Here is a 26,729-nt window from a genome sequence, read left to right as displayed (position 1 = left end):
GCGACATCAGGTGGGCTGGGATCTTCCATCGGACCTGTGTCATCCATCTCCTCCTCCTCCAGACGATGGCATGATGTGGAGGGCTCCCTCGAGGGCTGCAGCGCCTCTGGCTGGTCATCCGCAAATAGAAAGCAACGGACGAGGGGGCATGGTGAGATGAGCAAGGTCGTATAGCACAGGTTCAATTGAAGGACCGCTGCTACTCCATCATATCTCTTAATGTAGTGTTTTGAGTCGCACGATCCATTTACTTACTCTCAGTATCCGATGGGGGCTCAGCAACCCCACCAACAGCTGTCCGACCTGTGGCGCCAATGAAGACTGCTACTCGCTCCTCCACATCTGTGAGTGGCAGTGTCTGAGGCGGACCCCCTCCTGTCTGCAGTTGCTCCTTCCGATTATGGGAGTGCTTCGACTGAAAAGATGAAAAGGGGAATGGTTACAAAAGGGTCCGTCTAACTCTTGTGGCACAGATAGCCACAAAGCTAGTTTATGCCATACTGATTGAATATTCTAGGGGCCTCTGTTAAATGCACTTGGATGTTACCTGTGCCTCGTCAGGAGGTTATCAAAGTCTAAAGGCATCTAAGATGAGGGATTTGAGAGAGCTTTCAGAAAGCTTTAGGAGAAGTTGCAGTGCATTGCATGATTATGTGCTCGATAATTCAGCGCAAATATAGTACTAAAGTAAGCCTTTCTTTGTTTTATGCATTGTGGGAGGCAACCCACATAGTGTTGAGAGGCACTAAAAGCATGAGAGCAATCACATAGTCTGTTAGATTTATCCATGAAGTCATGGAGGAGTGGAAAGATTAAAATGTTACTCACCCTGACGACTCTGTTGAGATCATAAAATTTTTTTTGCCACTATGTGCCAGTCCTGGGCACAATGTCTGAAGCTGAGAGCTCCTCAGCTACCTCCCTCCGTATCCTTTTAAATATAGCAGGCAGAGGTTCCCCCCCCCCCCCCTGAGGATGCAGTGCCACCCACCTGCTCTCCACCGCGCCCATCAACACTTCATTAGCCTCATGCGTGAAGCGCCTGGTATGCTGCCTTCCCTCCTCCATCCCAGCAGAAGTGACTGAAGTGGGCAGATTTAAATGCGCTCCACGCAGGAAGTAGCCGTACCCGCATTACCGTTTGCGACAGGAAACAAGACCCAGGAGGTTGAAAAACAAAAAAAGAGCATGCATAAAATGGCCGCCTCCTTCACCGCCGGAAGTTTTGGCTCTGGCGCACATACTCTGTCGTGTAATACTGGACTTAATACCAACGCTCCTCCGGAGCGCGCTCTCAGCAAAACTTACTCGCTGTGGCACTAACATCATCCCGGCGCTAACTTTTGCGTCTGCCGCGAATTGCGTAAGGAAATTCTTAAAACCGAAAATCTAGCCCTAAGTTTATTATTGAGGTGAATGTCAACTGCTGCCTATTGTCAAGAAATGGAGAGCTCTGTGCAGATCCTTAGTTGGAAGATACCATTGTTGTGGAAAGATCGCTCGGCTCCATGCAGTACAGTAAGTGAACATTGTAAGCATCGGCTCCCCAAGGATTGTTGGATATCTGGACATTGCATTTTAATATTTCTCACTGCAGAAAAAGCTGGTAGCCTGTTGTTGGAGGGGCCCAGGTACTTTTTCATGTTGTATTCCACATCTGATGGGCAGGGGTGATCTGGGACACGTTACAATGGCCAGGAGAAGGCAACTCATCACAGGTAATGGGCAAAGATGGAGGGTCCATTGTTATGCAATGTGAACTCGTCAGAGATAGATCAGTGATCAAGCCATTACCTGGATGAGATAACCCCAAGAGGCGGGAAACCAGAACAATAGAAAGCCATTAAGCCCCAGACTGGTTGGAAGCGAAACCCTGTCAACCAGCCATCACTGGAATACAGATGAGCCTCGAAACAAGGGAAAACTTTATTGGGCCAGAAGAAGCAAACAAACAGGAAGCCTCGAAACAAGGAAAAACTATATTGGGCCAGAAAAGGCAAACAGACTTGGGATATAAAAGGTGGCCATAGCTCTCTCTTTGCTCTAGCTTGCTTCACCTCTACAAGAACCGAGCACTCCATCTGGGATGGAGAGAAGAAACCAGTACGGAACCAGAAGAGACACGTTTTCACCAGGAGAAGCAGTGAGTAAGCCAATGAATCGGTGAGCATCATCCTTGCCCACACATCTTTAAGATCACAGCCACTTTGTGAGAAGGTGTCGTGTGTTCTCCCAACCAAGCCTTAGAAGGGGAGGAGGTTTTGCTAGTGGGGAAGTTTTGCTGCAAGGACCATAGGGGTGCACCCAGCCGGTCGGTACAGATTCGGGGGTACACTCTGGATCCGAGCAGAGGGTTTAGACGTTGGGTAATTCGCAATAGGGGCGGTTTAGACACGCCAGGGTATTGGATTGTACTACATCGTCACTTGTAGTTTTGCTGAGTTGAGGTAGCTTTAAAAAGCATTGGCGGTTGAGACCGAGATATTTGTCCGTGACTCATTCATCTGTTCAGTACAGTAATCACTCCCAGGTCTAGAACTATTATAACATGGGGGTGCGTCAAAAACACCTAAGGGAAACCACTTACAACATGTAGTAACCCACGATCTAGCTGTTCACTAATAAAGATGAATTAGCTCGAAACAAAGAGCCAAGGTTCTCCTAGGTGTATGCTGATAAAGTGCACATTGCACTCAATTGCCAAGAACATATGTACTCTCCTCCTTCAAAAGCCTCCCCAAATCCTTGCTCTTGTTCACTACCCTTAACCCTTTCCCTTCCACTTTGTAGTTCTGATTATTTTCATCTTTGTGAATTACTTTGTCTTGGGGGGGGGGAGGGAGGGAGGTATTATGTTAAGGGTGCTATGTAAATGCGGTTGTTGTTTGGTATAAGTTGTAGGACAACATTAGCAGCACTACAAAGGACAAACAGAATGGGCAGTCATTCCCTGGATGCTTCAACAATGCCATTGTCAGGGCTCAGCTGAAAATGTGACAATAATTTCTTGCTGCTACTAGGCGCTTTGTCCACAGCAGCTCTCTGTCCTATTCATTCCATGAAGGCTGCTGTAATGTATTTGCTTCATGGGTTTTTTGCTTAAGAGTTCAGAGCAACACATTGCTATTAAGAACTAGTTGGTTTATTAGCAAAGGTTTAACAATCACACTACACATTATCAGTTCATCCACCAGGCTCACAACCACATGCCTCATCGTGGATCCCCTGAACCCAACTGGTTGGGGTTTTATTGAGTCTTGTGATCATCACGTGACTAGCTAAGCCACTCACAACTAAACAGCTCCACAACTCTTTTGCGGGGGAGGGGGGGGGGGGGGAAATAAACGTTAGATCAAGTGCCCCCCGATCTGGGGGACACTCCAGACACTTAACTGCCCCTTTTTTTAATAAATGTTTTTTTTTTTGTTTTATCTTTGTGATTTTTTGGGGGGCATTAAAACCATATATTTTACAAGTGCCCCTATAAAAGGGGAAGGGGACACTAAAAATCAGGCAATTAAAGCAAATTAAACTTTAAAACATATAAAATCAAATTAAAATTTGGTTGCCGGGGGTAACGATGCACTCCAGTCCCACCGGCGCCAAACAGCTCCACAACACTTTTGGGAGAAAAACTAAACATTAAATCGTGCCCCCGTCTGGGGGACACACCAAACATTTTCAAGACCCTTTTTTTGTGTGTTTTTTTTTTGTTTATTTTGTATTTTTTTTGTATTTTTGTTGTTGTTTTTTTTGTTGTTTTTTGGGCACTAAAATCAATTTTTTTTCCAAGTGCCCCCTATAAAAGGGGAGGGGGACACTAAAAACACCGGCAATTAAAACAAATTAAACTTTAAAACATAAAATCAAATTAAAATTTGGTTGCCGGGGGTAACGATGCACTCCAGTCCCACCGGCGCCAAACAGCTCCACAAACCTGTGAGCATCCTCACAGGTGCATACATTACAGTTGCAAATGAAAAGTCTCACGGGTTACTAATTTTTCCTGTTCCCTGCCAGATTTAGTGGCTATAGCCAAAAAAATCCACAATTTAGTCCCTAAAAATCAGGAGAATCAATCCTTGTCATATATTTGCAACTGCATTAAAAGAATCAGTGAAACTAATGGGTAGATTATAAGTACATCTAAAAGTTGAGTAGTCACACTTCAATGAAGACTGCACCATACGTAAAGTTAAATATCTGTCCCTTTGAAAGAATTTCAACTAGAACCACATCCTTTTCACAAGACAAACTGCTGTGGTGGCCTAATATTTTATCTCCTGCTACAACAGAATTCCACCATTCACTAACCTGTTTATTCTTTGAAATCACTTCACAAATCACTTCAAAACTCTTACGCTCCGATTTTCATGTGCTATAAGGCCTGCCCATTTGCCGCCCAAAGGACCGCCGATGGCTGCCGAGAGATCGGGTGGTATTTTGCCTGAAAGATTCCTCTAAAAGAGGTGGCAGTACCCCCCCAGCGGCAAAATAATGGCTTATGCCGTCAACCTGGGCGGCAGCAGGCAGGAACTCTCAATCTCAGCGGCAAAGGAGCTTGCCGCCCAAGTGTCGCTGAGAATGGAGTCGGGCCCAGGCAGGGCGGAAGACCTGAAAAGTAAAAACATCACAAAAAAAAATTCACCAGAACACCTTCAAGGGACCCCATCTAGGTAAATCACTGTAAATGTTTTTTTTTTTTAAAAAGATGTTCGTTCACTAACTTTCTTTTGCAGATCTTCATACTTGCCAGCGGGATAAGAACAGCCTCCCGCAGCGGTCCTTCCCCCTGCTGGCGCCGACTCTCACCCACACCAATCTGGCATCTCGGCGGGTGAGAGGCTACTTACGTGACTTGGCCACTGAGGACATCAGTGGACGGTTCCTGGCGGTGCTCCCCTCCTGCCCGCTCCAGCCCAAGTGGAAACTATGAGCGAGAGAAAAACGGCAGGAAAACTCGGCGGCGGTAGTGGACAGTAAGGCCACCAATATGGGTCTTATTTTTTTTTATAACACCCAGGATTGTCCTCGTTGTCAATACAGCAGGTCACAGGTTCATGTTCCATGGCAGGACTTTAGCACATAATGTAAGCTGACACTTCAATGCAGTACTGAGGGAGTGCTGCATTGTTGGAGGTATCATATTTCGGATGGGACACTATATCGTGGCTGAGTCTGTCTGTACAGGTGATGTAAAAGCTCCTGTCGCACCATTCTAAGAGAAGCAGTGGAGTTCTCCAAGTGTCCTGGCCAATATTTAGCCCTCAAGCAGATTAACTGGCCATTTATCTCACTGCAGTTTATGGGGCCTTGCTGTGCGCAAATTGGCTGCCGCATATCGTTACACAACAATGATTGCACATTCATTGTAAAGCGCTTTGGGACATTCGAAGGATGTGATAAGGCACTATATAAATGCTAGTTTTTTCTCTTACTGTTCTTAAAATGACTATCTGTTCTCCAAATGAATCACAAGCCACAGCATGCCACATCTGTTGATCTGCAGTTAACGGCCCATTGAGTAGTAGAGGCTAATCTCTACCCCAGGACATGTATAGACTGTTATGGCATCGCAACGACTGGCAATATGATCTGCAAAGCACGCCAGATGAAAAAGTATTGTCTGGTGCCTGGACAAAAATGTGGACCCGCTGCCGGAGAATTCTTTGGTGTTTGAATGTTACCTCTCATAGCATGATAAAAAGGATTAGTATTCTCATCATCTACTACATATTCCATAAATAGTGTAATTGTTCTGTAGCTTGCATTCTATATTGCCCTTGGTGGCAGAAAAAGAGGTAATGATGTTATAAATTACAGGCCATTCATACAAGGTTATAGTCACATGCTGTATTAAAAGTTATTTGCAAGCTTGCCATCTGGAATAATGCTCATTATTTCACTACACATTTCACTGGTGCGCCTCCAAAATTGGACATTCGGTTTGGTAGGGCTGTGTTAGTGTCAAGAAAATGATTGAGTAATACAACTTTTCAGAATTTTATGCCCCATTAATCAATTTGAAATTATTTGAGTGTTTCTTACCAGATATTATACAAAACATTTAATATGTTAAATCTATAATCATCTAGCAGTAATAAGAAAATGGCTCTTCAAAGCTGCAGATATCCATCAGGATAATCTATGCAAGAAAAACGCTATTAGGGATGGTAAATCAAGCCGATCATTACCATCAGTTACAGGTACAATGCTGTAACTGCTTCATAGCTAATCATATATAAAACTATCTAATTCATTGACTTCAGGTCTCAGTTAATAGGTGATCTTGAATTTCATGTAACAATAAGTTTTCAAGAAAGAATTATGTCGTTTTAAAATTATTACACTGAATACCTAGATCAATTCAATCTTTATTCAATATTTACGCAAACTAATTACATGGAACATATGTATCTGACGTGTTGAACACTGCAGCTCAGAAACTATTATTTTTGAAGATGGAAAAAATTACACCATTTCAATCATAAAGAAAGCTGTCAAATATCCAATGTTGCTAAAGTCCAAACCATTTTGCTCTCCTTTTTTTCTTGTCCTGTGCGAAAGAGTGAATTCCACATATCACGTTTAATGCTTTTAAAGTTCGCAATGAACATGCGATAAACCAAAAAGGTTACTTTAAACTTACCTCAATATCATTTAAAATTCTCACAGGAAGTATAATTCCAAATCATTCCTTTCTCTATCAACTTCTTCACTTCGGTCTAGGGTTTAACAAATTAAAATAAATAAGTATCTATATCGTACATATTAAAATTGTGTTACACTGTTCCTATTCATTACTAAGAAATCACAATATTTGAAGACACAGGTATAAGAGGAAGGAATACTTCCCAAGATACAAAGATTCATAGAACAAACATGCATAGTTAAAAAGTAAATTGTTTAATGAGCCAGTTTTAATCTTACCACCCATTACTGTTCCAAATCAATAGTATTACAGCAGGACCATTAGAGACCATAAAGGAAATATATGCGTGGAGGCAGAAGACGTGGATAGGATTCTTAATGAATACTTTGCATTGTTTTCACAAAAGAGAGGGGTGATGCAAACTTTGCAATGAGGGAGGAGGAGTGTGAAATACTAGACGAGATAAACTTAATGAGAGAGGAAGTATTAAGGGGCATAGCAGCTCTGACAGTGGATAAATCCCCAGGCCTGGATGAAATGCATCCCAGGTTGTTAAGAGAAGCAAAAGAGGTCATAGCAGTGGCTCTAACCATCATTTTCCAATCCTCTCTGGCTACAGGTGTGGTGCCAGAAGACTGGACGACTGCTGATGTTCTACCTTTGATTAAAAAGGGAGAAAGAGATAGACCGAGTAATTACAGGCTAGTTAGCCTAACCTCAGTGGTGGGAAAATTATTGGAAAAATTCCTGAGGGATAGGATAAATCTTCATTTGAAAAGACATAGATTAATCAAGGACAGTCAGCATGGATTTGTTAAGGGAAGGTCGTGTCTGACTAACTTGATTGAATTTTTTGAGGAGGTAACCAGGAGGATCGATGAAGGCAGTGCATATGATGTAGTGTATATGGATTTTAGCAAAGCTTTTGATAAGATCCCACATGGCAGACTGGTCACAAAAGTAAAAGCCCATGGGATCCAGGGCAAAGTGGCAAGTTGGATCCAAAATTGACTCAGAGGCAGGAAGCAAAGGGTAATGATTGATGGGTGTTTTTGTGAGTGAATATCCAGTGGGGTTTCGCAGGGCTCAGTGCTGGGTCCCTTGCTTTTTGTGGTATATATCAATGACTTGGACTTAAATGTTGGGGGTATGATTAAGAAGTTTGCTGATGACACTAAAATAGTCTGTGTGGTTGATAACGAAGAAAGTTGCGGCCTGTAGGAAGATATCAATGTACTGGTCATGTCATGTATGTAGACCATGTAGACTAACTGTATAGTCACATAAGGTGTGCCACCAGAGAGCACTGCAGTGGGAGACCTGAGGGTCACCTGCATAGGTGTGCAGGGTCCAGTATAAAAGGCTGCTCACCATGCTTGTCCCTCACTCTGGAGTTACAATAAATGGGACTAAGGTCACAACAGCTCAAGTACAATACTAGATCTCGTGGAGTCATTCATAAGGGTATTAAAGACACGACTGGCGACGAGATTACGAACTTTCACGCAAAAATGACTAACGGTGCATTAGAAAAGTTCTCAGAGGGTGAAGATTGGGAAACCTTTACGGAGCGGCTCAACCAATATTTCGTAGCAAATGACCTGGTAGGCGATGATCCGGCCACGCTGGTAGATAAGTGCAGAGCTATCCTGTTGACCAGTTGTGGGCCCGCGGTCTACGACTTCGTCAGGGACTTGCTTGCACCAGAGAAAACAATGACCAAGTCATAGAAGGAGCTGAAAGTGCTAATTTGGGACCAACTCAAACCGAAGGAGAGCATCCTCATGGCCAGGTATTGATTTTATACACAATGCCGCCCCGAGGGCCAGAAATTGCGAAGTACGCTGCCGACTTCAGGAGGCTGGCAGGACCATGTGAATTCGGTGCATCTCTCGCCAATGCGCTGCGGGACGTCTCCATAATTGGCATCGGTCATGAGGCCCTTCTTCACAGGCTACTGTCTGCCAAAACCACCGTCACTCTGCAGAAGGCCATTAGCATCAGCCAGGCATTCATGACCTCAAGTTGCAGCTCCAAGCAGATGATGACTCACTCTCAGGACTCAAACCCGGCAAGTACTGTAAATAGAATGGTGCCTTTCACAGGCAGAACTGTTGAATGTGAATCTGCCCAGGGCAGAGCGTACAGGCCCCGAGTCCTTTAACTGAGTCCACTGAGGGGTGCAAACGTAAGTTGAATAGTACCATGCTGGCGTTGCAGAGGTAATCACAAGGCTCATCAATGTCGATTCAGAGACTATGTGTGCAAAGGCTGCAGCACAAAGGGCCACCTCCAGTGAATGTGCAAAAGAGCTGTGACTCACCATGTGGAAGAGGAGTCAGCAGATGGCTGTGAATCCAGCGCGGATTACGGGGAGATGGCTAGAGAGGCAGCTCAGTCCCAGGACGAAGTGTATGGAGTATATACCTGCACCGCAGATTGTCCTCGTGATAATGGAAGTCAAGATAAATGGTGTTCCAGTCTTCATGGAAGTGGACACGGGGGTGAGTCAGTCAGTAATGAGCCAAAGACACCTTTGAGAGGCTATGGAACAATCAAGCTGAACGACCCAAATTGGTCCCGGTTCAGGCAAAGCTGCGCAGCTACACCAAGGAACTGATATCAGTTGTTGGTAGTGCAGATGCAAGTGTGTCGCATGATGGCCCAATGCACAATTTACCATTGTGGATTGTTTCAGGTGATGGACCAACGCTACTTGGAAGAAGATGGATGGGCAAGATTCATTGGAACTGGGAAGACTTCATCCCTCCAGCGATTGACGTCCCCCGTGCTCAGAGGCAGGGCAAGCCCCCACCTTCAGTTGGAGCAGGCACCGGAGAGCATATCCGTGCAGCCCCGAGGCACAGACCACTCACCACGACTGCGTGGCGATGATCCGGCCGAGACGACCCGAACGCACCTTCCCGGTTTCAGTGGCAGAACTCCTGGGGAGGAAGATTGGATCTGAGGGCGCCTTCCCAACTCCCAGAATCCCTGGGAAAGAAGATCGCGGCAGTCGCCATCATGGACAGGGAAAAGATGGCGTCCAAACCACGAGGTGCAGCGCTAATGGAGCAACGAAGATGATTGTGGTAAAAGTAGTAAGGCCATTTTAAAGGAGGCTAGCATTTTTGAATGAACTGCTTGAAATTGGTAACCAATGTAAAAGTCCAGCTGTAAAGAGAAAAATGTTGTTGAGCGATGTCGGGTGCAAATTGCAATCAGCCAATGTAGCAGGCGAACACCTAATGGTCGTATACAGGTCCAGCGGGCTACCCAATGCTGTAGCATGTGTCCCCGGGACCAGAACGATGTATCATAAAGTGTCCCCACAGCTGACAGAAGTAGATAAGCCGCAGAATAAACGATCCCCAGAAAGCAGAGGCACCGGTAGCGATACCCTGCCTCAGTTTGGTTTAACATTGCAGGCACCCGATGGCATGAACCGCCATGGGGGAAACAGTAAACTGCGCCAATCCTCGCAGTCAGCTACCGTCGCCCATCACCCGGGTGGAAAAGGCGCAGCCCACAAACCCACTCACCACCACGGCAATGCCCAAGAGCGAAGGGTCACCCGCAACGGCTCCTCCGAATGGGATCTGAACCAGCCAGGATCCCAAACTAGAGAGTGCTCACAACAGTGCCCTCAAGGAAAGCGAGTCAGCAGTCCCCTGCGAACTGTTAGACAAGATGAGGCAGCCCCACTATCGCTTAAACGAAACGCTCACTCGCTCAGACCGCTTCCCAGGGAGCAGCAGCGACACTGTGCACACGAAAAGGACAGGGAGGTCACAGACACATCAGCTGTCTTTGGGCCTGCCCGACACTAGGAGTAACGGCAAGAGCCCTGAGCTCCGGCAACTCGAGCAAATTGAGCTCACCTCGCCCACAGACCCACTAGCATGGGGCGCTACGCCGCCACCAGACGACCCGGATCTCATCCGGCCATGCTGGAACTAGACTGTCCTTGTGTACCTGTATTGATCAGGTAAATGTATCACACAAAAAGAAACGCAACTGTATTCCACCAACGAATGTATCAAGATGTAAATGTAAAACCCATGTGATGAACTTGAATGCAACTTGCATGTAACGGGCCATTAGCATGATCTGTGTGTGTGGGGGGGGGGGGGGGGGGAATAATGGAGTAGTCATGGACTCACAACCAGAAACCACTGGGACCTCCACTGGCAACGAATCTCACTACCAACCCACCCAAGCTAGAAGCGACCCTCCAATGGTCAACCAGGAAGAGCAAAGCCCAGGTCACTGTCAATGTAATGAGTCAATTTGCATTAAAGACTTGGGGGGAAGTGATGTCATGTATGTAGACCATGTATACTAACTGTATAGCCACATAAGATGTGTCACCAGAGGGCACTGCGATGGGAGACCCGAGGGTCACCTGCATAGGTGCGCAGGACCCAGTATAAAAGGCTGCCCACCATGCTTGTGCCTCACTCTGGAGTTACAATAAATGGGACTAAGGTCACAACAGCTCAAGTACAATACTAGACCTCGTGGAGTCATTCATAAGAGTAGTAAAGACATAACAGGTCAGGTGGGCAGAACAGTGGCAAATGGAATTCAATCCGGATAAGTGTGAGGTAATGCATTTGGGGAGGTCAAACAAGGCAAGGGAATACACATTAAATGGTAGGATACTGAGCAGTGTAGAGGAACATAGGGACCTTGGAGTGCAGGTCCACAGATCTCTGAAGGTAGCAGGTCAGGTAGATAAGGTGGTTCAGAAGGCATATAGAATAGTTGCCTTTGTTAGTTGAGGCATGGAATATAAGAGCATGGAGGTTATGCTTGAACTGTATAAAACACTGGTTAGGCCGCAGCTGGAGTACTGTGTGAAGTTCTAGTCACCACATTAAAGGAAAGATATGATTGCACTGGAAAGAGTGCAGAGGAGATTTACAAGAATGTTGCCTGGACTGGAGAATCTTGGCTATGAGGTAAGATTGGAAATGCTGGGTCTGTTTTCTTTGGAACAGAGGAGCTGAGGGGAGACCTGATTGAGGTGTATAAAATTATGAGGAGCCTGGATAGAGTGGATAGGAAGGACCTATCCTTTCTAAGGATAAGGGGTAAGCCATTTAGGACCGAGATGAGGAGAAACTTCTTCACCCAGAGAGTGGTGAACCTGTGGAATTCTCTACCACAGAAAGTTGTTGAGGCCAATTCACTAAATATATTCAAAAAGGAGTTAGATGAAGTCCTTACTACTCGGGGGATCAAGGGGTATGGCGAGAAAGCAGAAATGGGGTACTGAAGTTGCATGTTCAGCCATTAACTCATTGAATGGCGGTGCAGGCTAGAAGAGCCGAATGGCCTACTCCTGCACCTATTTTCTATGTTTCTATGTTTCTATGACCTGTTTCCCTTGGCAGAGGGGTCAACAGCCAGGGGACATAGATTTAAAGTAATTCGGGGAAGGATTGGAGGAGATATGAGGGGAAATGTCTTCATAAAGGGATCTGGAACTCACTGCCTGAATGGGTGGTAGAGGCAGGAACCCTCACCACATTTAAAAGATATTTGGATGTGCACTTAAAAAGTGCCATAACCTACATGGCTACGGATCAGGAGTTGGAAAGTGGGATTAGGCTGGTTAGCTCTTGGTTGGCCGGCATGAACACGATGGGCAGAAATAGCCACCTTCCGTGCTGTAAATCTCTATGATTCTATGAGGAACACAACTTAGTATTTAAGGACCCAAGTTTCGGGCCGCGCCTAGAACGGCGCAGCCCCGACTTGGACGCCCATTTTTCGCGCCACAAAGTGTGCCTAAAAAAAACTTACAGATTCTCTGGCTCCCTGCAGGCACTCTGGAGTCCAGCGCGGCGCAGCACGACCTGTTGGGGGCGGAGCTAGGTCCCTGCGCTGAAAACAGTGCCGGGACCTCTGCACATGCGACTACAGTGGGCGCACATGTGCAGCAGCTCCAGGCGCCCAAAACTGTGTGGGAGGGGCCCGAAGCACGCAGCCCCTAGCCCTGGCCGAATAGCCTCACTGGGGCTGCGTGCATAAGGCTGCCTCCCACGCCCACCTCCTGCTTCCTCCTGACCCGACTCGACTCGACTCCCGCTTCCCCCCCCCCCCGCCCCCGGACTGGACCCGACCCGCGCTCCCTCCCTCCCCCCGACCGCCCCCTTCCCCCCCTGGACCTGACCTGACCCGACCCGACCTCCCTCCGACCCCAACCCGCGCTTCCCCCGACCCCCGACCCGACCTGACCCAACGCCAGCTACCTGTAAATCTGGTGCTGGGGACATGCCCTGTCCGAAGTCTTCGGCCCGGCCCGTACAGCCTCCCTCCCCCTTCTCCTTCTTCTCCTTCCCCCCCTTCTCCTTTTCCTCCCCTTCTCCTCTCCCCCCTTCCCCTTCTCCTCTCTCTCCCCCCCCCCCTCCCCTTCTCCTCTCTCTCCCCCCCCCTTCCTCTCCCCCATCCCTCCCCCCCCCCCCCTCCCCTCGCTGTCAGAAACACAGACACTGACAGAGAGAATGAGAGACACACACACAGACAGACAGAGAGATAGAGACACTGACAGAGACACACTGGGGGGGCCGTCCCAGCACGCTGTTGGAGGGCTCCCGGTGCTGCAGTCGGTAAGTAGAAAATGTTTTATTTATTAATTTTTTTTTCATGATTTATTGGTTGATTTATTGATGTTTTTATCATTTATTATTGATGATGGCTCTTTATTTGTAAAACTGAAGTGTTTAATGTTTGTAAACTTCCCTTTAAACCCCCCCCACCATTCCCTACGCCTGATTTGTAACCTACGCCTGATTTTCTAAAGTGTAAACAAGGTTTTTTCGAGCGTACAAAAATCTTCACTTTCTCCATTTTAAGTTAGTTTGGAGTAAGTTTTCACTGCCGAAACTTTGAAAACAGGCGCAAGTTGCCGGAAACGCCCCCTTTTGAAAAAAAAATTCTGTTCCAAAGTGAAACTGTTCTAACTGACTAGAACTGGAGCAAACTAAATGCTGAGAATTTGAATTTCTAAGATACTCCGTTCTACACCAGTTGCTCCAAAAAATCAGGAGCAACTGAGGCCGAAACTTGGGCCCATAGAGATGAATGCATTTGGTACACCAAAAATTCTGCTGTGTGGCAATATGGGAAGAATAATGTTCACCAAAGTACTGATGTTCTTGAAGGCAACATATTTCCTTTGGCTACATCATTCTTCAAATTAAGATCCTATTCCACATATATTGTGGATATATTTTATGAGCCTGAATTTCATCACACTACCGCCGAGCTACCGCCCCAAAAATCCCAGTTTGGTGGAAAAAACTCACCCACTGTTAACCTACCGCCCGGCGGGAAATTCATCAGAGAAGTACCGCCGGCGGTAGTCCATACTGCCCGTCCAAGGGAAATTCCCCAAAAACGCAAGTTTCATCATTAGGATCCTGTAAGATCCCATGACCACATTACAGGAAAGATATGATTATACTGGAAAGGATGCAGAGGAGATTACAAGAATGTTGCCTGGACTGGAGAATTTTGGCTTTGAGGTAAGATTGGAAATGCTGGGTCTGTTTTCTTTGGAACAGAGGAGGCCGAGGGGAGACCTGATTGAGGTGTATAAAATTCATCATCATAGGCATCGAGGAAGACTTGCTTCCACTCTTAAAATGAGTCCTTAGGTGGCTGAACAGTCCAATATGAGAGCCACAGACTCTGTCACAGGTGAAACAGATAGTCGTTGGGGGAAGGGGAGGGTGGGACAGGTTTGCCGCACGCTCTTTCCGCTGCCTACGTTTTTTTTCTGCATGCTCTCGCCGATGAAACTCGAGGTGCTCAGCGCCCTCCCGAATGCACTTCCTCCAGTTAGGCCAGGGACTCCCAGGTGTCAGTGGGGATGTCGCACTTTATCAGGGAGGCTGTGAGGATGTCCTTGTAACACTTTCGCTGCCCACCTTTGGCTCATTTGCCGTGAAGGAGTTCCAAGTAGACCACTTGCTTTGGGAGTCTCGTGTCTGGCATGAGAATTATGAGGGGCCTGGATAGAGTGGATAGGAATGACCTGTTTCCCTTTGTAGAGGAGTCAACTACAAAACCAATTCCAGTGGTACCCTGCTCCAGACAAAATGCCTAGAACACGACCTTGTCATCACTGATACCTTGTTCCGCCAGAGGGACAAGTACAAGGCATCATGGCAACACCCTCGCTCCAAACACTGGCACCTGCTACACTACGTCATCGTTCAAGCCAGGGATCACAAGGATATGCTCGTCACCCGCACCATGACAGGAGCTGATCACCACCTAATCCGTTCCATCATTAACATCAACATAGCCCCAAAGCGGTGACAGCAGCAGAAGCAGTGCCACAGGGAAATCAATGCCGGGGCACTCAAAGACCCAACTAATAGAGCACTATACAGCCAGCACCTCACTGCTAACCTGGCGATCCTTGATGACCCCGAGATGCAGAATGCCCACAGCGATTGGTCTGCCCTCCAGGCCACCATAACCAGTGTCTGCGAAGAGACGCTCGGTCACTCAACCAGGAAACACCAGGACTGGTTTTATGAAAATGACCAGGAAATCTAAGAGCTAATAAATCGCAAGCGCAGGGCATTTCTGAACCTAAAACAACAACCCAACTCGGGAGCAGCAAAGCAGCTTTACAGACGGCTTAAGGCCAAGATCCAACAAAAAACCCGTGACCTAAAGAATAATGGTGGGTGGAGAAAGCACAGGAGATTCAGCAGCTGGCCGACAGTCATGATGTGCGAGGATTCTTCACCGCAGTCAAGTCCATCTACGGCCCAAGCACTCAAGGCCCCACCCCACTACTGGCCAAGAACGGCGAGACATTCATCAAGGACACCAAGGCATTCAGGACCCGCTGGAAGGAGCACTTCGAAGATCTCCTCAATCGAGACTCTGCCTTTGACACGTGTCCTCGACTCCATCTTGTAGCATGCTACCCGCCACCATCTCAGAAAAACACCAGCCCTGCATGAGGTAGAAAAGGTCAACCATCAGCTCAAGAACAAAAAGGCATCAGGAGCGGATGGAATCCCCGATGAGGTATAAAAGTATGGCGGAGAGGCGCTATTGGCATGAATGCATGACCTCATCTCCCTCATCTGGAAGGAAGAGAGCAATGCTGGGAGATCTCAGAAATGCAGTAATCATGACCATCTTTAAAAAGGGGGACAAGTCCGACTGCAGCAACTACAGAGGAATCTCCCTGTTATCAGCCACTGGGAAGGTCATCGCTAGAGTCCTTCTCAATCGTCTTCTCCCTGTGGCTGAGGAACTCCTCCCGGAGTCACAGCACGGATTCCGTCCATTACAGGGTACAACGGACATGATCTTTACGGTGCAACAACTGCAAGTGAAATGCAGGGAACAGCACCAATCCTTGTACATAGCCGCCTTTGAATTTACAAAGGCCTTTGACACTGTTAACCGCGAGGGACTATGGAGCGTCTTCCTCCATTTCGGTTGCCCCCAAACGCTAGTCACCATCCTCCGCCTGCTCCACGACGACATGCAAGCTGTAATCCTGATCAACGGATCCATCACAGATCTGGACCGGGGTTAAGCAGGGCTGCGTCATCGCGCCAACCCTCTTCTCGATCATCCTCGCTGCAATGCTCCACCTCACACTCAACAATCTCTGTGCTGGAGTGGAATTAAACTACAGAACCAGTGGGAAACTGTTCAACCTTCATCGTCTCCAAGCCAGATTCAAGACCGTCCCACCCTCTGTCGTTGAACTACAGTTTGCGGACGACGCCTGCGTCTGTGCACATTGAGGCTGTAATCCAAGTTGTTATGTATTTAACCCTTTGTAACTTGCATTACACCTGACCACCAGAGGGCCCACCTTTTGGAGTCCCAAGGGATCCCAGCATCCCTTGGGAGCACAGTATATAAGCGGGCCACACACGAGGTACCTGCACTCTTGAACCTTAATAATGGAGCTAAGGTCACACTTGCTCATTACACACAGTACTCAGTCTCACCATTTATTATAAGCATAACACAATTCATAGTCAACATCTTCACCGAGGCATACGAAAGCACGGGCCTTACACTAAATATCCATAAGACAAAGGTCCACCAACAACCTGACCCCGCCACACAGCACTGCCCCCCAGTCATCAAGATCCACGGCGTGGCCTTAGACAATGTGGACCACTTTCCATACCTCGGGAGCCTATTATCAGCAAGGCCAGACAGCGATGACGAGGTTCAACACCGCCTCCAGTGCGCCAGCGCAGCCTTCGGCCGTCTGAGGAAGAGAGTGTTCATCGATCAGGCCCTCAAATCTGGCACCAAGCTTACGGTCTACAGGGCTGTAGTGATACCCGCCCTCCTGTATGGCTCAGAGATGTGAACCATATACAGTAGACACCTCAAATCGTTGGAGAAATACCAACGATGTCTCCGCAAGATCCTGCAAATCCCCTGGGAGGACAGACGCACCAACATTAGTGTCCTTGATCAGGCCAACATCCCCACATCGAAGCACTGACCACACTCTACCAGCTCCGTTGGGCGGGCCACAATGTTTGCATGCCTGACACGAGACTCCCAAAGCAAGCGCTCTACTGGGAACTCCTACACGGCAAGCAAGCCCCAGGTGCGCAGAGAAGATGTTTCAAGGATACCCTCAAAGCCTCCTTGATAAAATGCAACAACCCACCAACACCTGGGAGTCCCTGGCCAAAGACCATTCTAAGTGGAGGAAGGGCATCCAGGAGGGCGCTGAGCACCTTGAGTCTCGTCGCTGAGAGCATGCAGAAAGCAAGCGCAGGCAACGGAAGGAGCGTGCAGAAAATCAGATTCCCCACCCACCCTTTCCTTCAACAACTGTCTGTCCCACCTGTGACAGAGACTGTAATTCCCGTATTGGACTATTCAGTCACCTAAGAACTCACTTTTAGAGTGGAAGCAAGTCTTCCTCGATTTTGAGGGACTGTCTATGATGATGCAAGATGCTGTTATTGCCCGTCAGAAAGACCGTTCTGCAAAAGGTGATCTTAGTGGACGATCTTGAGTGGACAGTACGGACAATGGAGCTGAGCCGTTCAGAACAGTACCATCATCATCATCATTAGCAGTCCCTCGAAACGAAGATGACTTGCTTCCACGTCAAAAAAGGATAAGTTCACAGGTGTTCCAATGAAGGATCTAAAGTTCCAAGTCCTGAACTACATCCTAAAGGGTGGAAGATGGCTGTGCATGGATTTTTTTAACATATGGTGGCAGTTGCACACCAGCCACCTCACGGGCTTGACAGAGCTAGCTCTTGGTCCAGTGGCAAGGATTACCCAAGACGACTGGAGACCTAGCACGCACACATATCACAGTGTGGGCTGGACCCCGCTGCCCTAGGTCTGCCTCACTATTTGAGTGATAGTAAGGATCACTACAACAGTCTCTGCTCACACCATTACAAAAAGTAAGAAGCTTGTATTGAAGGAGAACAAATTCATTTTTTGGGTCATAGAACTTTCGTCCGACCACTTTTAATTCCAGACTCCTCATAGCTCTCCGGAATACCATGTTGTAGTAGGGGATGCAGAGATCAGAGTTTGGCTGCAGGATCTTGGTCATTTCAATATTGATGTTCACCTCTGCGCCGTCAGTTTTTCTTTGCGATTTGAGAATGACCACCTCAGATAGTTTCACAGGCAGGTAGAGTATGGTGCCGTCAAAAGCGGTGACTTGTCCAGTAACTGGCTAATGCTCCTTCAACATTCCATAGCGTATATTCCGACATTCTATATTGGGCCTGAAGGTGGTGCTGTACTGATACACGGTCTCGTTCCTATAGTGTATTTTGAGATCGTTTACTGCCAGAGGTATAGGCGTCTCCGATGATCCCTTCTTCAGAACCGGCTCCTCATGAGTTATCTTCTGATTGGGCATCTGAAAAGCCACCTTTGAGAATCACTTGGTCATTGCCTTAATCAGGCTGGCAACTCATCCAACGACCGACTGCTTTCCCCTGACGGAGTCGTGGTACATATCCATTCCGATCACCATCACTGCTTCAGCAGGATGTCCACAGCCTAAAACTTGCTGCCTAGTTTGCAGTTGATCTGTAGCAGGATCGGTTATATATGTGGACTTGTATTTACTCTGTACAGCCACCAGAGCGCTCATCCCCTAGAGTCCCAAAGGATCCCATAATCCCTTGGGAGCACAGGTATTTAAGGAGGCTTCACAGGTTGGAGAGGCACTCTGGAGACCTGCAATAAAAGATGAAGGTCACACTTTACTTTGAGCTCAGTGTTCAGTCTGACTCTTTCTCCATACACAACAACTGGTGACGAGATACAGATAGCAAACCCAAAGATGCAGTGAACAGTGGGCATCCTGGAGAAATTCTCGGAGGGAGATCATTGGGAAACTTTTGTGGAGCGACTTGACCAATACTTCGAGAGCACTGCCAAACAAAGGGCGATCCTCCTCACCGTCTGTGGGGCACCAACATATGGCCTCACGAAGAATTTGCTCACTCTAGCAAAACCCACGGAGAAATCATATGACTATTTGTGCACACTGGTCCGAGAGCATTTGAACCCGAAGGAACCTGATGGAGAAGTACCGGTTCTACACCTACAAAAGATCTGAAGGCCAGGAAGTGCGGAGTTATGTCGCCGAGCTAAGACGCCTTGCAGGACATTGCGAATTTGAAAGACATTTGGAGCACATGCTCAGAGACTTTTTCATACTTGGCATTGGCCACGAAACCATACTTCGCAAACTTTTGACTGTAGAGACCCCAACCTTGAGTAAGACCATAGCGATAGCCCAGGTGTTCATTGCCACCAGTGACAATACGAAGCAAATCTCTTGGCACACTAGTGCTGCTACAAGTACTGTGCACAAAGTGATGTTGTTTTCGAATCGCAACGTACAGGGCAGGTCACACATACTTGCAGCTGCACGTCCGCAGATGACTCAGAGTCCACCATCAAGGGTGATGAATGCAAGGCCATTAACACCTTGTTCGCGCTGCGGGGGTGATCAACATTTCCATTTATGCTGATTCAAAGATTATGTTTCCAAAGGCTGTGGAACAATGGAACACCTCCAAGGTATGCGCAGGCGAGCTGTTAAATCTGCAAACCACCATGTTGCAGAGGAGGACAGATCCATGAAGGATCACGATGAACCAGAGCCTCAGATAGAGAAGGCAGAGGTACATGGGGTGCACACATTCACCACGAATTGTCCCCCGATAATGCTGAATGTTGAACTAAATGGACTCCCGGTGTCAATGGAGCTGGACACGGGCGCGAGCCAGTCCATCATGGGCAAAAAGACTTTCGAAAAGTTGTGGTGCAACAAGGCCTCAAGGCCAGTCTTAACTCCAGTTCGCACAAAACTAAGAACTTATACTAAAGAACTGATTCCTGCAATTGGCAGTGCTACCGTAAAGGTCTCCTACGATGGAGCGGTGCACAAGCTACCACTCTGGGTGGTACCGGGCGATGGTCCCACACTACTCTGCAGGAACTTGCTGGGAAAGATACGCTGGAACTGGGGCTACATCTGAGCGCTATCGCCCGCTGACGACACTTCGTGTGCCCAGGTCTTAAACAAAGTTCCTTCGCTGTTCGAACCAGGCATCGGGAAATTCCAAGGAGCAAAAGTGCAGATCCACCTAATTCCGGGGGCGCGACCCATCCATCACAAGGCGAGAGCAGTACTGTACATGATGAGAGAAAGGGTAGAGATCGACCTAGACCGCCTGCAAAGGGAGGGCATTATTTCATCGATCGAGTTCAACGAGTGGGCCAGTCCTATTGTCACAGTCCTCAAGGGAGATGGCACCGTCAGAATCTGTGGCGATTACAAAGTAACTATCAATCGTTTCTCCTTGCAGAACCAATACCCACTATCAAAGACCGATGACCTTTTTGCAATGCTGGCGGGAGGAAAGGCGTTCACAAAGCTGGATCTAACTTCAGCCTACATGAGCAGGAACTGGAGGAATCATCGAAGGCCCTCACCTGCATCAATACGCACAAAGGTCTTTTTGTTTATAACAGATGCCCGTTTGGAATTCGATCAGTGGCGGCGATATTCCAGAGAAACATGGAAAGTTTACTGAAGTCGGTCCTGCACACCATGGTCTTCCAGGACGACATCTTGGTCACAGGTCGGAACACAGTTGAGCACCTGCAGAACCTGGAGAAGGTTCTTAGTCGACTCAACCGCGTGAGGCTCAGGTTAAAACACTCGAAGTGCATTTTCCTGGCGCCTGAAGTGGAGTTCTTGGGAAGGAGGATTGCGGCGGAAGGCATCAGGCCCACTAACGCGAAGACAGAGGCAATCGAGAATGCACCAAGACCATAGAATGTGACGGAGCTGCGGTCGTTTCTGGGACTCTTGAGCTACTTTGGTAACTTCTTACCGGGTCTCAGCACCCTGCTAGAACCACTACATGTCTTACTACGAAAAGGGGGCGAATGGGTTTGGGGCAAAAACCAAGAAAATGCCTTTGTAAAAGTGAGAAAATTGTTATGCTCAAACAAATTGCTTGTGTTGTATGATCCATGTAAGCGTTTGATACTAGCATGTGATGCGTCGTCATATGGCGTCGGGTGTGTATTGCAACAAGCTAATGATTTCAGGAAACTGCAACTGGTTGCTTATGCATCCAGGAGTCTGTCTAAGGCTGAGAGAGCCTACAGCATGATTGAGAAAGAAGTGTTAGCATGTGTCTATGGGGTAAAGAAAATGCATCAATACCAGTTTGGGCTAAAATTCAAATTGGAAACTTGTATCCCTGTTTTCCGAGAGTAAAGGGATAAATACCAACACAACGGCCCACATCCAGAGAAGGGCGCTCATGTTGTCCGCATACAACTACGCCATCCGCCACAGAAAACTGCGCCAATGCTCTCAGTAGGCTGCCATTGCCTACAACGGGGGTGGAAATGGCACAGCCCGCAGATTTAGCCATGGTTATGGAAGCATTTGAGAGTGAGCAATCACCCGTCACTGCCTGGCAGATCAAAACCTGGACAAGCCAGGACCCTTTATTATCTCTAGTCAAAAGCTGTGTGCTTCACGGGAGCTGGTCCAGTGTTCCAGTGTCCCAGTGTAAATGCAGGAAGAGATAAAGCCATTCCAGTGGCGCAAAGATGAAATGTCTATACAGGCAGACTGCCTTCTGTGGGGCAATCAAGAAGTGGTCCCCAAGAAGGGCAGAGTCACCTTCATCAATGACTTCCACAGTACCCACCCAAGCATCGTAATAAAAGCGATAACCAGATCCCACATGTGGTGGCCCGGTATCGATGCGGACTTAAGAGTCCTGCATTCACAGATGTAATACATGCTCGCAGTTAAGCAATGCACCCAGGGAGGCGGCGCTAAGTTTATGGTCTTGGCCCTCCAAACCGTGGTCTAGGGTACACCTTGACTATGCAGGCTCGTTCTTGGGTAAAATGTTCCTTGTGGTTGTAGATGCGTACTCCAAGTGGATTGAATGTGAGATAATGTCGACTAGCACGTCTGCTGCCACTACTGAAAGCCTGCGGGCCATGTTTGCCACTCACGGCTTACCCGATGTCCTGGTGAGCCACAACGGGCCATGATTTACCAGTGCTGAGGTCAAAGAATTTATGACCCGTAACGGGATCAAATGTGTCACATCTGCCCCGTTTAAACCAGCGTCCAATGGTCAGGCAGAGAGAGCAGTGCAAACCATCAAGCAAGGCTTGAAGAAGGTAACTGAAGGCTCACTGCAGACTCACCTATCCCGAGTCATGGAAACATAGAAAATAGATGCAGGAGTAGGCCATTCGGCCCTTCAAACCTGCACCGCCATTCAATTAGTTCATGGCTGAACATGCAACTTCAGTACCCGATTCCTGCTTTCTCGCCATACCCCTTGATACCCCTAGTCGTAAGGACTGCATTTAACTCCTTTTTGAATATATTTAGTGAATTGGCCTCAACAACTTTCTGTGGTAGAGAACTCCACAGGGTCACCACTCTCTGGGTGAAGAAGTTTCTCCTCATCAGTCCTAAATGGCTTACCCCTTAGACTGTGACCCCTGGTTCTGGACTTCCCCAATATTGGGAACATTCTTCCTGCATCTAACCTGTCTAAACCCATCAGAATTTTAAACGTTTCTATGAGATCCCCTCTCATTCTTCTGAACTCCAGTGAATACAAGCCCAGTTGATCCAGTCTTTCTTGATATGTCAGTCCCACCATCCTGGGAATCAGTCTGGTGAACCTTCGCTGCGCTCCTTCAATAGCAAGAATGTCCTTCCTCAAGTTAGGAGACCAAAACTGTACACAATACTCCAGGTGTGGCCTCACCAAGGCCCTGTACAACTGTAGTAACACCTCCCTGCCCCTGTACTCAAATCCCCTTGCTATGAAGGCCAACATGCCATTTGCTTTCTTAACCGCCTGCTGTACCTGCATGCCAACCTTCAATGACTGATGTACCATGACACCCAGGTCTCGTTGCACCTCTCCTTTTCCTAATCTGTCACCATTCAGATAACAGTCTGTCTCTCTGTTTTTACCACTAGAGTGGATAACCTCACATTTATCCACATTATACTTCATCTGCCATGCATTTGCCCACTCACCTAACCTATCCAAGTTACTCTGCAGCCTCATAGCATCCTCCTCGCAGCTCACACTGCCACCCAACTTAGTGTCATACTTGGAGATACTACATTTAATCCCCTCGTCTAAATCATTAATGTACAATGTAAACAGCTGGGGCCCCAGCACAGAACCTTGCAGTACCTCACTAGTCACTGCCTGCCATTCTGAAAAGTACCCATTTACTCCTACTCTTTGCTTCCTGTCTGACAACCAGTTCTCAATCCACGTCAGCACACTACCCCCAATCCCATGTGCTTTAACTTTGCACATTAATCTCTTGTGTGGGACCTTGTCGAAAGCCTTCTGAAAGTCCAAATACACCACATCAACTGGTCCTCCCTTGTCCACTCTACTGGAAACATCCTCAGTCCTGCTTCGGTATCGCACGACACTACACTCACTCACTGGGATCCCACCTGCTGAACTGCTCATGAAAAGAGCACTTAAGACAAGGCTCTCGTTAGTTCACCCTGATCTACATGAACAGGTAGAGAGCAGGCGGCTTCAACAAAGTGCATACCATGATAGCGCAAATGTGTCACGTGAGATTGCAATCAATGATCCTGTATTTGTATTAAATTATGGACAAGGTCCCAAGTGGCTTCCTGGCACTGTCGTGGCCAAAGAGGGGAGCAGGGTGTTTCGGGTCAAACTTTCAAATAGACTCATTCACCCGAAACACTTGGACCAAATCAAACTCAAATTCACAGACTATCCTGAGCAACCCACCTTGGACCCTACCTTTTTTGATTCCCCAATATACACACCAGCGGCAACCAGCACTACGATTGACTACGAAGTAGAACCCATCATCTACAGCAGCCCTGCAGGGCCCAACACACCAGGCAGCCCAGCAAGGCCAGCTGCACAGCAGGCCAGCGAGGGCCCAACAAATGATTCAACAATACCAGCTTTCACATCAAGACGATCAACCAGGGCAAGGGCCCCAGATCGGCTCACATTGTAAATAGTTACATTATTGACTCTGGTGGGCGGGGAGTGTTGTTATATATGTAAACTTGTATTTACTCTGTACAGCCACCAGAGGGCTTATCCCCTGGAGTCCAAGGGATCCCATAATCCTTTGGGAGCACAGGTATTTAAGGAGGCTTCGCAGGTTGGAGAGGCACTCCGGAGACCTGCAATAAAAGACTAAGGTCACACTTTACTTTGAGCTTATAGTGTTCAGTCTGACTCTTTCTCCATACACAATCGGATCCATTTGAAAATAACATTTCCAGGTCTTGAAAGGGGACTGTACTCCTCCTCCTCTTCCATTTCATTTTTATTGTGCACATCGAAATTGTGCACCTTCTGCTTCAATATAGATTTCCATCTTGGAAACGGGAGTATTTCCTCAAAAGCTGCTGAGAGCTCAACGGTGACTTAACAGCACAATTTATAGGGAGCTGGCAGGGATTTAGACAATTTTAGCACACTGCACGCCATGTAAAGGACATTTGTGCGTTTCTCAGCAAATACCCCTCATTATCTAAAAGTTAGACACTGACCAAGAGTGGTTTAAACAAAGAATTCTGAATTGAATTGTACAACATTCAAAAGTGGCAGAAGATTCAAACATGTCAAGCAAAATATTTTACACCATGTCCAAAAACAGGACATTTAGCATCCAAAGGCAACATCTTAAACACCACCAACAACATGAACAATATATACAAACATCAACACCCAACTCTCTACCCAGTCCCACCACCTCTCTTCCCCCCCTCCAAGTGAGGCCCATTCTCCTCTTGATGGGTTTCCCACCCCCACGCCGACCCGCACCCCTGCCGCTCACCGTGTCGGTACCAACACATGGTGCAGCAGTGCACCCGGAGCGGTGCTGTCGTGTTCGTCGGGGAGAGGATGGAGGCGCTACGCTGGAAGGTGGTAGCATCTCTGGACCCTTTGGTTCTGAAGGCCTGGCTGGTATGGCATGGTGGGGATGGGTTCCATGCCATGTCCCGGGACCATTGATTGCCACATGGTATTGACAGACTCAATGGTTCGCTGCACCACGGTGATCAGCAGCGACATACTGTTGGTATGCTGCTCTGCAAATGAGGTGATGTTGGCAGCTATCCCAGCCATAGCCTGGAGGTGGTCTCGACCTAGGTCAATACTCGCCGTCCTCGACAGCTGAACCATTTCCTGCATTGCTTTCGCCCATCTTGCATCATCATCTCCTTGTTGCATTAACCTGGGTGGATGCGGCTTGGTGGCTTTAATGGCACGGGTGCTGTGCTTCACAATGCTTGATGCCGCTTCCTCCGAGTCGAAGCCCAAAAACTCAGACCCCAATACCGATGTTGCGCGCACAGGTGGCACACATATCAAGAGGATGGAGTCCTCCTCTTCCACCTCCTCGGGCTCAAGTGGGACAAACACTGGGCCTTCTCCCTGCTCTTCCTCCTGGTCTTCGTCTCTGTGGGTTGCTGAGATGGATGCGGGGGATGTTGAGTGCGGGTGGGGGTGGGGGGGCAGAAGGAGCTGGTGTGGCAGGCTCCTGATGAGGTCAAGGTGGATGGTGTTGGTGTTGCTCACGACCTTTGCGTCCCAGAGGTGGATCGGGTGTTTAAGTCAGTGATATCCAATTCTGCAGTACGATACAACATTTCAGTGTTTAGCAGCGGTGGGGTGCGATGGCGGGGGGCGGCGGTTGGTAATGCTGACATGAGTACCGTCACATATCACAGTCTTATGTCAAGGATTACCATTGCTACATCACCACACCCTAAATGGCCAACAGACAGTACATTAAAATGCATTTTACATCACATTACATGACCTTGCATGACATGACCGTTACACAGACAGGAGATTATGATCAACTTACCATGCTGTAGCACGGGATCAGCACCACCATGTGTGGTGGCACAGGGGTGGTCATCCACCAATGACGAGGCACGCTCCTCGATGTCAGTCACTTTGATGACCTCGGGTGAGCCCCCTCCCATGCCACACTGCTCTGGGGCGTTGGCTGTTCTTTTCCTCTGCAGAAATAAAAGTTGCAATCTTTAACCGGTTTGCAGATGCGGCACACAGACACACAGTATGACTATATATACTTTTTCAGTGGTACGGGTGTGCATCAATAAGATCTTTACTTACTCTTGCTGCTGCTACCACATCATTCCATCTCTTCCTGCACTGGTCTCCATCACGAAGCATCGTGCCCACTGCAGACATGGCCTCCCCAATCACCTGCCAAATGTGTTTATATTGGGGCGGGGCTGGTTTGCCACGACCATCCCGGGTGAGCTCTCTGTAACGGCGCTCCACCTCAGAGACACATGCCTCCAGCTCATCATCTGTAAACCAGGGAGCTCTGAGCTGCATTTGACTTCCTGGCAACTTTTCTACCACGCATGATATGTTTTCAAGGTGGATGGCTGATGATTCTCTTCCCTCTCTCACACAATGATTTCCCTCTCTAACTGT

General features: G+C 47.8%; 1 protein-coding gene across 2 annotated transcripts; it reads right to left on the bottom strand.

Moving 5' to 3' along the window:
* Positions 1 to 358: 358 nt before the first annotated feature.
* LOC139258849 (t-SNARE domain-containing protein 1-like) lies at positions 359 to 26,729 on the bottom strand. 2 transcript variants are annotated; one of them, XM_070874820.1, is made up of 4 exons: positions 26,400 to 26,729; positions 26,125 to 26,281; positions 6,650 to 6,725; positions 359 to 415 (listed from the first exon to the last, which is right to left on the bottom strand). In XM_070874820.1, exons 1-3 carry the CDS (start codon positions 26,625 to 26,627, stop codon positions 6,670 to 6,672), a joined length of 441 nt encoding a protein of 146 aa, XP_070730921.1. In that variant the 5' UTR covers positions 26,628 to 26,729; the 3' UTR covers positions 359 to 415; positions 6,650 to 6,669. The 2 variants fall into 2 exon arrangements, with proteins under 2 accessions (XP_070730921.1, XP_070730920.1); XM_070874819.1 differs by lacking the exon at positions 359 to 415 and adding an exon at positions 6,506 to 6,556.

This window comes from Pristiophorus japonicus, chromosome 3, assembly GCF_044704955.1.
Source record: "Pristiophorus japonicus isolate sPriJap1 chromosome 3, sPriJap1.hap1, whole genome shotgun sequence".
Taxonomy (NCBI): Eukaryota; Metazoa; Chordata; class Chondrichthyes; family Pristiophoridae; genus Pristiophorus; species Pristiophorus japonicus.
This window is presented reverse-complemented; position numbering and strand designations above follow the sequence as displayed.

Coding starts and splice junctions, on each gene's coding strand:
- LOC139258849 (XM_070874820.1), bottom strand. CDS start 26,627: ATGCAGCTCAGAGCTCCCTGGTTTACAGATGATGAGCTGGAGGCATGT. Junction 26,282..26,399: donor ATGTGGTAGCAGCAGCAAGA/GTAAGTAAAGAT, acceptor TTATTTCTGCAG/AGGAAAAGAACAGCCAACGC. Junction 6,726..26,124: donor TGATCCCGTGCTACAGCATG/GTAAGTTGATCA, acceptor GTTAAACCCTAG/ACCGAAGTGAAGAAGTTGAT.